The sequence below is a fragment of the Manis javanica genome, chromosome 6 (genome assembly GCF_040802235.1).
Source record: "Manis javanica isolate MJ-LG chromosome 6, MJ_LKY, whole genome shotgun sequence".
In the NCBI taxonomy this organism is placed as follows: Eukaryota; Metazoa; Chordata; class Mammalia; order Pholidota; family Manidae; genus Manis; species Manis javanica.
The window spans coordinates 31,971,885-31,987,291 of record NC_133161.1 but is presented as its reverse complement, the minus strand read 5'-3'; the positions used below and the strand labels follow the sequence as shown (position 1 = coordinate 31,987,291).

The 15,407-nt window shown below is 36.0% G+C and overlaps 1 protein-coding gene across 1 annotated transcript in view; it reads left to right on the top strand.

Annotated features, from left to right (window-relative positions):
• Positions 1–15,407, top strand: part of CAPZA2 (capping actin protein of muscle Z-line subunit alpha 2) — a 65,238-nt gene that overhangs the window by 27,836 nt on the left and 21,995 nt on the right. Inside the window, exons 2-3 of the mRNA XM_017664033.3 lie at positions 2,063–2,126; positions 5,645–5,696. Coding sequence (XP_017519522.3) covers positions 2,063–2,126; positions 5,645–5,696 — 116 coding nt within the window. The remainder of the gene's footprint in view (positions 1–2,062; positions 2,127–5,644; positions 5,697–15,407) is intronic.

The window sequence follows — 15,407 nt, the reverse complement described above, 5'->3', positions numbered from 1 at the left end:
ACTTTTCTTAGTTTGCTAAGAGTTTTTAGCATGATTGATTGTTGACTGTTATTAAGTAGTTTTTTTGCATCTATTGAGATGATCTGTGATTTTTCATCTTTAATCAGGTGATACTGTAAATTGCTTATCATTGACTTTTCATATATTGAAACAAGCCTGCATATCCAGGATAAACCCACTTGTTCATGACATGTTATCCTATATATTGTTGGGTACAATTTGCTAGTATTCTTTTGAGGATTTTTGCATCTGTGTTCATGAGAGATTTTTGGTTTGTGGGCTGTGTTTCTTGTAGTCTCTAGTCTTTGATATAGGGTAATGCTATTCTCTTAAAGCAAGTTGTAAGGTGCAATTCTGTTTTCCAGGAAATTTGTGTAGAATTATTTAAGTGTTTAGTATAAGAAAACCTGGAGATTTATTTGTTGAAAGCCTTTTAACAACAGATTCAGTTTCTTTAATAGATCTAAGACTACTCAGGTTATGTATTTCTTTTTGAATGAACTTTGGTTTTTGTGTCTTTCAAGGAATTTGTTTCACTTAAGTTGTTGCTATTGAATTTAATACCAAAAAAGAGTTTATACTGAGGCAGTTGTTTGGTACTACACTGTCACATTCTGTTCATGTTTTGGTAGGAGGATTTTACTCATTCTACCAAAACCGTTTGGAATCTGAGAAGCAGCATAATGTGTTGAATAAATTCAGGAATCAGGCTGAGTTACTTAACCTCTCCTGCTTCAGTTGCCTCATCTAAAAATGTGCAAGTGTAATAGTAATTACCTCATAGGGTTGTTGGAAGAGTAAATAACATAATACATGTAAAGTGCTTGGTAAACACTAATTTAAATAATCCCATTTTTAAAGCCATTATCACCGTTCTCTCTCAGTGGTATCCAACAACAATCATAGATTTTATTTCAAACTTGTTAGTGTTCCAAACTACAAAAATTTTTGTTTTTGTTTAGACTTTTTTTTTAACTTTTTAAGGCCTTGTCACTTATGTTGCCCTGTATACCTCTTTTTTATTCTTGCCCTGTATACCTCTTTTTTATCTTTCCTAAAAGCTGTATGTATACTTAGATGTATGCTCATATACACATACTCTCTCTCTATATACAAACATATATAACTTTTTTCTTTTCTATTATTTTTAGTTAACACATCAGAACAAACAGTGCTAGTAAAGTGGGAAATGTGAAAATAAGTCAAGGCTTTGTTTTTGTCATGGATGTTCCCTCAATACTTGAATATGCATTTTTAAAAAATCCCCTGGAAAGGTTGTTTAGCATTCTGGGGCCTCATTTCCAGTCTCTCTAGTTGGGTGAGGTGGGACCCACAGGTGTGTACTTGTGCCCACTTGTTCCAGGGTGGAACTTTCAGGGACACCACCACAGCTTAGTCGGAGGGTGTGGGGGGTGCTGTGGCATGGGTGGAAAGCTCTTACAAATCCTTGAGACTCCTTCAAAGCATGTCATTTAAGCTCTCAGATGTATTTTCATTAGTGATTAATTTCTTCATCAAACATAACTTTTCTTCTCTTAAAATATGCCTGTGAGTACACCTGTTGATACTTTGTATCTCTTGCTTGTCTTTGAACTAAACCTTCTTAAGATCCAGTCAGGTCTCATGTTAAAAACAATTTGAATTTAGACCTTTTCTTCCCTTCTTTTCTACATTTTTCAGTAATTTGTTACTTTATAGACACCAAAATACTTTTGTTTTCTTCATTGCATCTATTTCTTCACACACAAAATTTTCTTGATTGATAATTATTTTCAATTTTCATTTAAAAGAAAAATTTGCTTGTAAGAAGGTGTTTCTATATAGGCAGCTTAGATTCCTTAAATGAATTATCTATTTTATCTATGTTCAGCCTGTATATTGTGATAATATTAAATGATAAAAACTACTAAACTTAAGATGTTTGAGTAAAGTGTCACTATCTTTAAAATCTTCTTAAGCCATTTTCAGTAGAACTTTGGTGTGGTATAATTTTGCATGGTTTTTGGTTATTTTAGCAGACGCCTATACCATTGGAACATTTATATCTTCATTTCTATTATAGGTGCGTATAGCAGCAAAATTCATCATTCATGCCCCTCCTGGAGAATTTAATGAGGTGTTTAATGGTGAGTGTTTAATTCATAACATAAGACTTGATAGATCAAACACTCCTTTTTTAAAGGATAAATTACAATTACATAACCAAAATAAACTAAGGAAGTTATGTAAAAAAATCTATAGTTTCTGAATTGCAATGAAAATTTTTGTCATTCTGCATTTTGTAATAGCTAGAATATAGTGTATTTATGATATGTATGATAATTATATTTGAGTGAATTAACCCTCTTAAAAATATTAAATCCTTTAAAAAGAACTAAAGGATTTAATATTTTTAAGAGGGTTAATTTTAACTGTTCTTCAGAATTGTGGAATACATTTTTAAATTTCTTTTGAAGAAAAACCTGCTAGAAATATGAACAGCAAAGGGGAGGACAATGTTTCACCATTTTCTTTCACCTTGCTTAGATGGCAGCACATGTAAAATCAGTTTGTTATTTAAATTGTATCTCATAAATTAGTTTCTTTAAACCTCATAGTCAAACATTTCTATGATTGTTCACCCACAGACCAAAAATATAAACTCTTGTATAGTCTCCTGGTTGCTGAAAAACTAACAGTAGCTCCTCTTTAACAGAAATAATGATATGGTTGAAGTAATCACCAGAAAAATGGCCTGCAGTAATCTTTCTACAAAACTTTTCTTAAGGAGCTTTAAGAGTATGCTATCACAAATAGTTTAAATGTGTTATTCTATTTCATATATATTTGGCCTTTGCCATATCTTAAATTAAAACTGATTTACACATAGCTCTTAAATACCATTTTTTAAACATTCTTCTCCAGAGAGAACATTTTTTTAATCACTCATTTTCATTCATCATGTAAGATATAATGGAATCTCATCTCAGAAAAGTTTTGAAAGTCAAAAAATCAGGAAAAATTGCATAAAGTTAAAAATTACCCTTAAATATCCCTTTAATCATCCACCAACTGTAATAATATATGATTTAGTACATACAATTAATATATGGTGATTGTTATGCATTAAAAAATTTAACCACTGAGCTACACTTAGAGAAAGAATGGCAGATCTGCATTGTAAAAAATATGGAAATTAAAATTACTCTGCCTTTTAAGATAACTACAAAGTCTCAAGCAGTGAATTGAGAAGTTGGGGAAAATTCACAAGTACTTATGCTTCATATGGGGTTTAACTTCTGTTTTAATATTTAACTGCTATAAGCTAAATATACATGAATACATTTGATGATTGGGGCATTAAAGAAGATAGAGAATCTCTTCTCTTTAGGTTCCAAAAGTTGGCACATAACTTAAATTGATAATGGTGAAGCTGCACTAAAGTCAGTAGCCCCCAAACTCCTGTACAAGGCATAGAACCAAGAATAAGTTATAATTCGAAGTTTTCCACTTAACTGTCTTACCCTGAATTAAATGCCCTCCAAAGGTGTTAATCAGATAGGTCCTTAAAAAATATATGAGTTCTAAAAATTGTTTTTTCTAAGTCTCATTGGAAATTGGTGTTGAATTAATGTTAAGTGTTGAGGGAAATTTAGGAAGAGCCATTCAGTAGGCCTGGAGTGTGGACTCAGCTTGGAATAGAAGTAGGATAAAGAATATTATGTAAGTTTTAACTGAGGGGGCATTATAGAGTTAGGGAGAAATCTAATACAAATTTGATTATTTTCATTGCTATTTTTGTTGATAACATTGAATCAGAATGATTCCAAGAGAAGCCATGAATTTCAAAGTCATAAAATCTTACCAATTAAGTGATTCCCATATGCTATTTCATAGATTAGAATCATAGATTCTGGTACTATAGAATCATAGATTCTGGTCTTTATCCTCAGAAACTGATTTGGTAGATCTGGGCTGGGTCTTTGAATGTATACTTTTTTTTTTTAATCTTCTACCATGTGGGTCTGATATGTAGCCTCGCTTGGAAACACAGCCAATCCCTAGTATTTTTTTTTTAATTCAAATTCTATGCCTTCCTATTTCCTCCACTGTACACTCCTTAAGGTAAAAACTATGGACCTTCTTTCTAGAGTAAAATTACTGGATCAAAACAGATCCTGCTTTTAGATTATTTTACCATTCAGTACTGGAAAAGATACACTACTAAGCAATACCATGTGAATAATTATGTTTTAAATATCAAAGATAAAAATAGTATTTATCAAATAGAACTTCCCAGTTGGTTTTGTGAGATAGGAATAACTATAATTATAAATGTCTGCATTTTTAAAAATAATTTTTAGGCAGAAGATTCCATTGTTTAAAATCAGTTAATTTAGAAATCAAATTAGTACTATTTTAATGGTTAGCAAAACATTGTTTTTTAAAATCAGGGCCTACTAGTGCAAGTAGGTATGTAAATAGGAAATATTTTTTTCTTTTAGAATAGCTTTATTATTGTAAAAATGATTCATTGTCATTCTAAAATTTCCAAAGTGCAAAAAAGAATCTAAAGATCACACAAAATTCTACCCTCTATTTCTGTTTGAATGAAGTACTTCCAATGTCTTTCAGACATGTTTTATAATATTATATAACTTTGATAATACTATACATGCTGGGTTTTCCCTTTTTTATTTATTATATTGTGGATATATTTCCATGTTGATGAATATATATCTACGTAATTTTTAATGGCTGCTCAATTTTAAGCTATTTACTAGAACTATATAGTATGTTTATATGTAACAAGTTTCGTAATTTAATGGGAGATACTTAAGTTATTTGAGTTATTTTCATATAATGAAAAATTTAGGGTCATTTTTTGTATGTGCTTTATGATAGCAACTGTGTAAAATAATAGCCACATGTGCAGGAGAAATAATGAAAGAAACCTAGAGTAGATTTTTGTTTGGTGAAATTAATGTGTTTTTTTCCCTTTGTTTTACAAACTGGATTTTCCAATAAAAAACATTATTTTAAAAGTTATGTTTTAATGATTAATAGGCATAATAACTGAGTCTAAAATTAGGGCAGAATTTAAAATCAATAACCAGTGTTAGATTCCTAAGGCAAATAAAGCAGTTATCCATGTCAAACTAAGTACATTCATCTGTGTTTGAGCATGAGCTGTCTGAGGACAGAAGTGCTTACATCTGTACTCTGTTCACAAGCTATTTCTTGTTTAATTGCTTCTTCTGTAGGACAGATTCATTTGAAACACATGTTAGTGTTGTCAAACTAAGAGATATAGTGCTGTGTCTTCTGCATATCTTATCATCATACCATCTTTTTGCTGGAGCTGTTCTCCACTTTAGTTCTTTAGAGGTAACATTACAGTCTGTCTGCATTGACTATTAAGGATATAAAATCACATGTATTTTCATTTCATTTTTCTCTCTCCTACACAAAATATATATTTTTTATTATTTATTAGTACTGTGCTGTGTTTTTCTGGTTATTTTGGTCATCAGATTTATGTTTTGATCTTGCTCTCATATTAGGGGAATGGAGGGTTAATACATGACCAATACATGCATTTATTACATAGACATTTCAGACATAGAAAAATAGTAATATAGAAAACACAATATTTGTTTTGCAGATGTTCGGTTACTGCTTAATAATGATAATCTTCTCAGGGAAGGAGCAGCCCAGTAAGTATTATATTATCATAACAACTGACATGGGAAAAATATTGTCTTTAAAGTAGTTTTTAAGCACTAATTCCTGAAATAGATATTTGTACATCAAGTTCATATATATATATAATTTCATATATATGTATGTACTAGGCCAGAAGAGAAATATTTCTTATCACAGAGTGACATAGGGATGCAATTATAACAAAAAATACTCTATTCATTATATGTTTGGGGTTTATATAGTAAATACTGCATTTTGGTATTTGCCAAGTTAGATAAAACCATTTTAGAAATTTTGGTTTTTCAAAGTGTTACGAATTTTTATGCTATACGTTTTGTTACATGTTTGACTATAATGGAGTTTTAAGGGTTAGGAGTTTATTTTATTCATCCATAAATACTTGATATCATACCTGATACATATTTACTTAATAAATATTTACTGAATTTGTAGGTGATTCAAACAACTAGGCAATTCTAAATCCTGGTACATTATCTGTAGACTAATGACCACATCATGACTTGCTACAACTATCTGAGGATTTCAAAGAAATAATTGATTCCACTCGCAACTCCAAGGCCCAGAGACCAACTCCATTACTCGTTTGAAAATGATGAAATTAAGCAGATTTTTTAGGTGCTTTACAAAGAGTGTTTAGGGACCATCCAGTCACCTGCTTTCATCCTAGTATACTACACAGTATGCGATATCCTGACTAATGGGGAAATTTGTACTAATTCTGCATTTCTAACATTCGAAAGCTTTATCAAATCCATCCTTTACTGTCAACCCTAATGAAGATAGAGGTTCACTAGATTTCTAGGCTTATCTGATTCTGCTTCTAATTTAAATACTGTACTTTTTTTTTTTTTTTGAGAGGGCATCTCTCATATTTATTGATCAAATGGTTGTTAACAACAATAAAATTCAGTATACGGGGGTCAATGCTCAATGTACAATCATGAATCCATCTCAAGCCTAATTCTCGTCAGTCTCCAATCTTCTGAAGCATAACGAACAAGTTCTTACATGGTGAACGAATTCTTACATAGTGAATAAATTCTTACATGGTGAACAGTACAAGGGCATTCGTCACAGAAACTTTCAGTTTTGATCACACATTATGACCTATAAACAATCAGGTCAAATATGAATATTCGTTTGATTTTTGTACTTGATTTATATGTTGATCCCACATTTCTCCCTTTATTATTATTATTATTTTTATTTTTAATAAAATGCTGAAGTGGTAGGTAGATGCAAGATAAAGGTAGAAAACATAGTTTAGTGCTGTAAGAGGGCAGATGTTGATGATCAGATGATCAGGTGTGTGCCTATGGACTAAGTATTAATCCAGGCTAGACAAGGGGAGCAAAACATCCACGGATGCAGAAGATTTCTCTCAAAGCAGGGGGGGGTGAGGTTCTGAGCCTCACCTCTGTTGATCCCCAAATTCTCACCTGATGGCCCCCTTGCGACTGTGCCTGTCTTAGGTTGTTCCTCCCTTGAGGAATCTTACCCGTCTCTGGCTAACCAGTCATCTTCCGGGGCCATACAGGGAAATGTAAAGTTGGTAAGTGAGAGAGAAGCCATATTGTTTGAAAAGGTTAGCTCTTTACTTTGCAGATTTATGCCCTGTGGCTTCTATGCCCAGCACTTGTCTCAAGGTATCTTTACCACCTGGAGGAATTATGATACTCGGTAAATTCGATATGAGGCACGAATTCTATTTAAGGGTTGTAATTAGGAAGGAAGAAGAAAAGCTATAGAGGTAGCATATGGAAGAAAACATGGGAGGATTGATTATTTCTTTGACATATCTTCTTGTAGAGTACCTTAAGTATGTATAGGTTTTAAACTACTAACTAATTTGTACACACATATTAACATAATAGGAATACGGTGACATAAACAAAGCAAATCTATAATTACCATCCATCTCCAGTGAAGCCAAGAAAACCATTTAGGCACCCTAGGCATTTGTGAAAATTTGTCTATGATATGATGGATATTGTCCAACTGTACTTGAACAGTCTGAGAGAAATCAGACAAATTAAAGCAGCCCATTTCTGGGTTCTGTTCACCTCCCATATGTCCTTTTAACTGTAGATAGTCTATAGTCATAAGATTTTGGAGTGCTACACCTTGCACCCCTCCCAACTCCTGGTTGAGTTCCAACAGTACAGATCCGGTCAAATTCGTTGTCTCACTGTATGCACATGCCAGCCTAGACATCTCCCTCCTTATTCCAATGGCAAGTCCAGGAAACGGTGGGGTGGACGCAGCCACGACCGCAGCATCGCCCGAATCCCTGTGGAGGCTTTTTGATTATCATCCCCCGGCACGAGTCCTCCAGAGAGTGCTGATGCCGGAAGCTCCTCCTCATATCGTATCTTAGTTCATTTTCTGGGTATCCAAGCTAGGCCTTGATCTTCTGCATAGAAACAAACAGACCCTTTGCCCACACTTTGACATGCCCTCTATACCACTGTGCAGAACTCATTGGAGGTCAGCACACAGGGACTGCTTTTTTTTTTTTTTTTTTTAAATTAAGAGAAAGGAATATTATCAGAAAAGAGTACCTGCATAGCTGATCATCTGACACCCTTTAAGTGATCAACATTAAGGATATTTAAAGCATGCGTTGATCTTTTTTTTTTTTTTAATTTATTATGATGATTATTATTTTTTTTTGAGAGGGCATCTCTCATATTTATTGATCAAATGGTTGTTAACAACAATAAAATTCAGTATAGGGGGGTCAACGCTCAATGTACAATCATTAATCCATCTCAAGCCTAATTCTCGTCAGTCTCCAATCTTCTGAAGCATAACGAACAAGTTCTTACATGGTGAACGAATTCTTACATAGTGAATAAATTCTTACATGGTGAACAGTACAAGGGCATTCATCACAGAAACTTTCGGTTTTGATCAGGCATTATGACCTATAAACAATCAGGTCAAATATGAATATTCGTTTGATTTTTGTACTTGGTTTATATGTTGATCCCACATTTCTCCTATTATTATTATTATTTTTATTTTTAATAAAATGCTGAAGTGGTAGGTAGATGCAAGATAAAGGTAGAAAACATAGTTTAGTGCTGTAAGAGGGCAGATGTTGATGATCAGATGATCAGGTGTGTGCCTATGGACTAAGTATTAATCCAGGCTAGACAAGGGCAGCAAGACATCCACGGATGCAGAAGATTTCTCTCAAAGCAGGGGGGGTGAGGTTCTGAGCCTCACCTCTGTTGATCCCCAAATTCTCACCTGATGGCCCCCCTGCGACTGTGCCTGTCTTAGGTTGTTCCTCCCTTGAGGAATCTTACCCGTCTCTGGCTAACCAGTCATCTTCCGGGGCCATACAGGGAAATGTAAAGTTGGTAAGTGAGAGAGAAGCCATATTGTTTGCAAAGGTTAGCTTTTTACTTCTTTGCAGATTTATGCCCTGTGCTTTCTATGCCCAGCACTTGTCTTGAGGTATCTTTACCACCTGGAGGAATTATGATACTCGGTAAATTCGATATGAGGCACGAATTCTATTTAAGGGTTGTAATTAGGAAGGAAGAAGAAAAGCTATAGATGTAGCATATGAAGGAAACATGGGAGGATTGATTATTTCTTTGACATATCTTCTTGTAGAGTACCTTAAGTATGTATAGGTTTTAAACTACTAACTAATTTGCACACACATATTAACATAATAGGAATACGGTGACATAAACAAAGCAAATCTATAATTACCATCCATCTCCAGTGAAGCCAAGAAAACCATTTAGGCACCCTAGGCATTTGTGAAAATTTATCTATGATATGATGGATATTGTCCAACTGCACTTGAACCATCAGACAAATTAAAGCAGCCCATTTCTGGGATCTGTTCACATCCCATATGTTCTTTTAACCATAGATAGTCTATAGTCATGAGATTTTGGAGTGCTACAACTTGCACCCCTCCCAACTCCTGGTTGAGTTCCAACAGTACAGATCCGGTCAAATTCGTTGTCTCACTGTATGCACATGCCAGCCTAGACATCTCCCTCCTTATTCCTATGGCAAGTCCAGGAGACGGTGGGCTGGATGCAGCCATAACCTCAGCATTGTCCGGATCCCTGTGGAGGCTTTTTGATGATCATCCCCCGGCACAAGTCCTCCAGAGAGTGCTGATGCCGGAAGCTCCTCCTCATATCGTATCTTAGTTCATTTTCTGGGTATCCAAGCTAGGCCTTGATCTTCTGCATAGAAACAAACAGACCCTTTGCCCACACTTTGACATGCCCTCTATACCACTGTGCAGAACTCATTGGAGGTCAGCACACAGGGACTGCTTTTCTTTTTTTTTTTTTTAATTAAGAGAAAGGAATATTATCAGAAAATAGTACCTCCATAGCTGATCATCTGACACCCTTTTAAGTGATCAACATTAAGGATATTTAAAGCATGCGTTGATCTTTGATTTACCAATAGTTTTATCCTATCAAGGAGTAATCCCCCTTTTCCTTCCTTCCTTCCTTCCTTCCTTCCTTCCTTCCTTCCTTCCTTCCTTCCTTCCTTCCTTCCTCCCTCCCTCCTCCTTCCTTCCTTCTTCTCTCTCTCTCTTTCTTTCTTTCTACCTTTCCATCTACCTGTGGACATTTAGGTTGCTTCCAATTCTTGGCTATTGTAAATAGTGCTGCGATAAACATAGGGGTGCATCTGTCTTTCTCAAACTTGATTGCTGCATTCTTAGGGTAAATTCCTAGGAGTGGAATTCCTGGGTCAAATGGTAGTTCTGTTTTGAGCATTTTGAGGAACCTCCATACTGCTTTCCACAATGGTTGAACTAATTTACATTCCCACCAGCAGTGTAGGAGGGTTCCCCTTTCTCCACAGCCTCGCCAACATTTGTTGTTGTTTGTTTTTTGGATGGCAGTTATCCTTACTGGTGTGAGGTGATACCTCATTGTAGTTTTAATTTGCATTTCTCTGATAATTGGCTATGTGGAGCGTCTTTTCATGTGTCTGTTGGCCATCTGTATTTCTTTTTTAGAGAACTGTCTGTTCAGTTCCTCTGCCCATTTTTTAATTCGGTTATTTGATTTTTGTTTGTTGAGGCATGTGAGCTCTTTGTATATTTTGGATGTCAAGCCTTTATCGGATCTGTCATTTTCAAATATATTCTCCCATACTGTAGGGTTCCTTTTTGTTCTGTTGATGGTGTCTTTCGCTGTACAGAAGCTTTTCAGCTTAATGTAGTCCCACTTGCTCATTTTTGCTGTTGTTTTCCTTGCCTGGGGAGATATGTTCAAGAAGAGGTCACTCATGTTTATGTCTAAGAGGTTTTTGCCTATGTTTTTTTCCAAGAGTTTAATGGTTTCATGACTTACATTCAGGTCTTTGATCCATTTTGAGTTTACCTTTGTATATGGGGTTAGACAATGGTCCAGTTTCATTCTCCTACATGTAGCTGTCCAGTTTTGCCAGCACCATCTGTTGAAGAGACTGTCATTTCGCCATGGTATGTCCATGGCTCCTTTATCAAATATTAATTGACCATATATGTCTGGGTTAATGTCTAGATTCTCTAGTCTGTTCCATTGGTCTGTGGCTCTGTTCTTGTGCCAGTACCAAATTGTCTTGATTACTATGGCTTTATAGTAGAGCTTGAAGTTGGGGAGTGAGATCCCCCCTACTTTATTCTTCTTTCTCAGGATTACTTTGGCTATTCGGGGTCTTTGGTGTTTCCATATGAATTTTTGAATTTTTTGTTCCAGTTCATTGAAGAGTGTTGCTGGTAGTTTCATAGGGATTGCATCAAATCTGTATATTGCTTTGGGCAGGATGGCCATTTTGACGATATTAATTCTTCCTAGCCATGAGCATGGGATGAGTTTCCATTTATTAGTGTCCCCTTTAATTTCAGAGTATAAGTTTTCAGAGTATTTTTCAGAGTATAAGTCTTTCACTTCTTTGGTTAGGTTTATTCCTAGGTATTTTATTCTTTTTGATGCAATGGTGAACGGAATTGTTTTCCTGATTTCTCTTTCTATTGATTCATTGTTAGTGTATAGGAAAGCTACAGATTTCTGTGTGTTAATTATGTATCCTACAGCTTTGCTGTATTCCGATATCAGTTCTAGTAGTTTTGGAGTGGAGTCTTTAGGGTTTTTTATGTACAGTATCATATCATCTGCAAATAGTGACAGTTTAACTTCTTTACCAATCTGGATTCCTTGTATTTCTTTGTTTTGTCTGATTGCTGTGGCTAGGACCTCCAGTACTATGTTAAATAACAGTGGGGAGAGTGGGCATCCCTGTCTGGTTCCCGATCTCAGAGGAAATGCTTTCAGTTTCTCGCTGTTCAGAATAATGCTGTGGGTTTATCATATATGGACTTTATTATGTTGAGGTACTTGCCCTCTATTCCCTTTTTGCTGAGAGTTTTTATCATGAATGGATGTTGAATTTTGTCAAATGCTTTTTCAGCATCTATGGAGATGATCATGTGGTTTTTGTCTTTCTTTTTGTTGATGTGGTGGATGATGTTGATGGATTTTCAAATGTTGTACCATCCTTGCATCCCTGGGATGAATCCCACTTGGTCATGGTGTATGATCCTTTTGATATACTGTTGAATTCTGTTTGCTAATATTTTATTGAGTATTTTTGCATCTACATTCATCAGGGATATTGGTCTGTAATTTTCTTTTTTGATGGAGTCTTTGCCTGGTTTTGGTATTAGGGTGATGTTGGCTTCATAGAATGAGTTTGGGAGTATTCCCTCCTCTTCTATTTTTGGAACACTTTAAGGAGAATGGGTATTATGTCTTCTCTGTGTGTCTGATAAAATTCCGAGGTAAATCCGTCCGGCCCCGGGGTTTTGTTCTTGGGTAGTTTTTTGATTACCGTTTCAATTTCTTTGCTTGTAATTGGTTTCTTTAACTTTTGTATTTCTTCCTTCGTCAGTCTTGGGAGGTTGTATTTTTCTAGGAAGTTGTCCGTTTCTTCTAGGTTTTCCAGCGTGTTGACATATAGGTTTTCATAGTAGTCTTTAATAATTCTTTGTATTTCTGTGGAGTCTGTCGTGATTCTTCCATTCTCATTTCTGATTATGTTGATTTGTGTTGATTCTCTTTTTTTCTTAATAAGTTGGGCTAGAGGCTTATCTATTTTGTTTATTTTCTCGAAGAACCAGCTCTTGGTTTCGTTGATTTTTGCTATTGTTTTATTCTTCTCAATTTTGTTTATTTCTTCTCTGATCTTTATTATGTCCCTCCTTCTGCTGACTTGAGGCCTCATTTGTTCTTCTTTTTCCAGTTTTGATAATTGTGATGTTAGACTATTCATTTGGGATTGTTCTTCCTTCTTCAAGTGTGCCTGGATTGCTATATACTTTCCTCTTAAGACTGCTTTCGCTGCGTCCCACAAAAGTTGGGGCTTAGTGTTGTTGTTGTCATTTGTTTCTATATATTCCTTGATCTCTATTTTGATTTGTTCATTGATCCATTGATTATTTAGTAGCATGTTGTTAAGCCTCCATGTGTTTGTGAGCCTTTTTTTTTCTTCTTTGTAGTATTTATTTCTGGTTTTATACCTTTGTGGTCTGAAAAATTGGTTGGTAGAATTTCAATATTTTGGAGTTTACTGAGGCTCTTTTTGTGAGCTAGTATGTGGTCTATTCTGGAGAATGTTCCATGTGCACTTGAGAAGAATGTATATCCTGTTGCTTTTGGATGTAGAGTTCTATAGATGTCTATTAGGTCCATCTGTTCTAGTGTGTTGTTCAGTGCCTGTGTGTCCTTAACTTTTTTTCTGCCCGGTGGATCTATCCTTTGTGGTGAGTGGTGTGTTGAAGTCTCCTAAAATGAATGCATTGCAGTCTATTTCCCTCTTTAGTTCTGTTAGTATTTGCTTCACATATGCTGGTGCTCCTGTATTGTGTGCATATGTATTTAGAATGGTTATATCCTCTTGTTGGACTGAGCCCTTTATCATTATGTAGTATCTTTTATCTCTTGTTACTTTCTTTGTTTTGAAGTCTCTTTTGTCTGATATTAGTACTGCAACCCCTGCTTTCTTCTCACTGTTGTTTGCCTGAAATATGTTTTTCCATCCCTTGACTTTTAGTCTGTGCTTGTCTTTGGGTTTAAGGTGAGTTTCTTGTAAGCAGCATATAGATGGGTCTTGCTTTTTTATCCATTCTATTACTCTGTGTCTTTTGATTGGTGCATTAAGTCCATTTACATTTAGGGTGACTATTGAGATGTATGTACTTATTGCCATTGCAGGCTTTAGATTTGTGTTTACCAAAGGTTCAAGGTTAGCTTCTTTAGTATCTTACTGCCTAACTTAGCTCGCTTATTGAGCTATTATATACACTGTCTGGAGATTCTTTTCTTCTCTCCCTTCTTATTCCTCCTCCTCCATTCTTCATATGTTGTGTGTTTTGTTCTGTGCTCTTTTTAGGAGTGCTCCCATCTAGAGCAGTCCCTGTAGGATGCCCTGTAGGGGTGGTTTGTGGGAAGCAAATTCCCTTAGGTTTTGCTTGTGTGGGAATTATTTTATCCCGCCATCATATTTAAATGATAGTCGTGCTGGATACAGTATCCTTGGTTCAAGGCCCTTCTGTTTCATTGCATTAAGTATATCATGCCATTCTCTTCTGGCCTGTAGGGTTTCTGTTGAGAAGTCTGATGTTAGCCTGGTGGGTTTTCCTTTATAGGTGACCTTTTTCTCTCTAGCTGCCTTTAAAACTCTTTCCTTGTCCTTGATCCTTGCCATTTTAATTACTATGTGTCTTGGTGTTGTCTTCCTTGGATCCTTTCTGTTGGGGGTTCTGTGTAATTCCATGGTCTGTTCGATTATTCCCTCCCCCAGTTTGGGGAAGTTTTCAGCAATTATTTCTTCAAAGAGACTTTCTATCCCATTTCCTCTCTCTTCTTCTTCTGGTATCCCTATAATACGAATTTTATTCCTTTTGGATTGGTCACATAGTTCTCTTAGTGTTGTTTCATTCCTGGAGATCCTTTTATCTCTCTCTATGTCAGCTTCTATACGTTCCTGTTCTCTGGTTTCTATTCCTTCAGTGGCGTCCTGCATCTTATCCATTCTGCTTATAAATCCTTCCAGGGATTGTTTCACTTCTGTGATCTCTTCCTGACATCTGTGATCTCCCTCCGGACTTCATCCCATTGCTCTTGCATTTTTCTCTGCATCTCATCCCATTGCTCTTGCACTTTTCTCTGCATCTCTGTCAGCATGTTCATGATTTTTATTTCGAATTCTTTTTCTGGAGGACTGGTTAGGTCTGTCTCTTTCTCAGGTGTTGTCTCTGTGATCTTTGTGTGCCTGTAGTTTTGCCTTTTCATGGTGATAGAGTTTGCAGAGCTGCTGCAAGTGACCGCTGGAAGAGCTTCCCTTCCTGTTGGTTTGTGGCCCTCCACTCCTGGGAGAATAGCGACCTCTACTGGCTTGTGCTGGGCAGCTGTGCACAGACAGGGCTTCTGCTTCCTGCCCGGTTGCTATGGGGTTTATCTCCGCTGTTGCTGTGGGCGTGTCCTGGCTAGGGCTGCTCCTCCAAAATGGTGGAGCCCGGTTGGAGGGGGAGCGGCCGGTTGGCTGTTTATCTCCGTAAGGGGCCTCTGTGCTCCCTGCTGCCCAGGGGGTTAGAGTGCCCAGAGATCCCCAGATTCCCTGCCTCTGGTCTAAGTGACCTGTCCTGCCCCTTTAAGACTTCC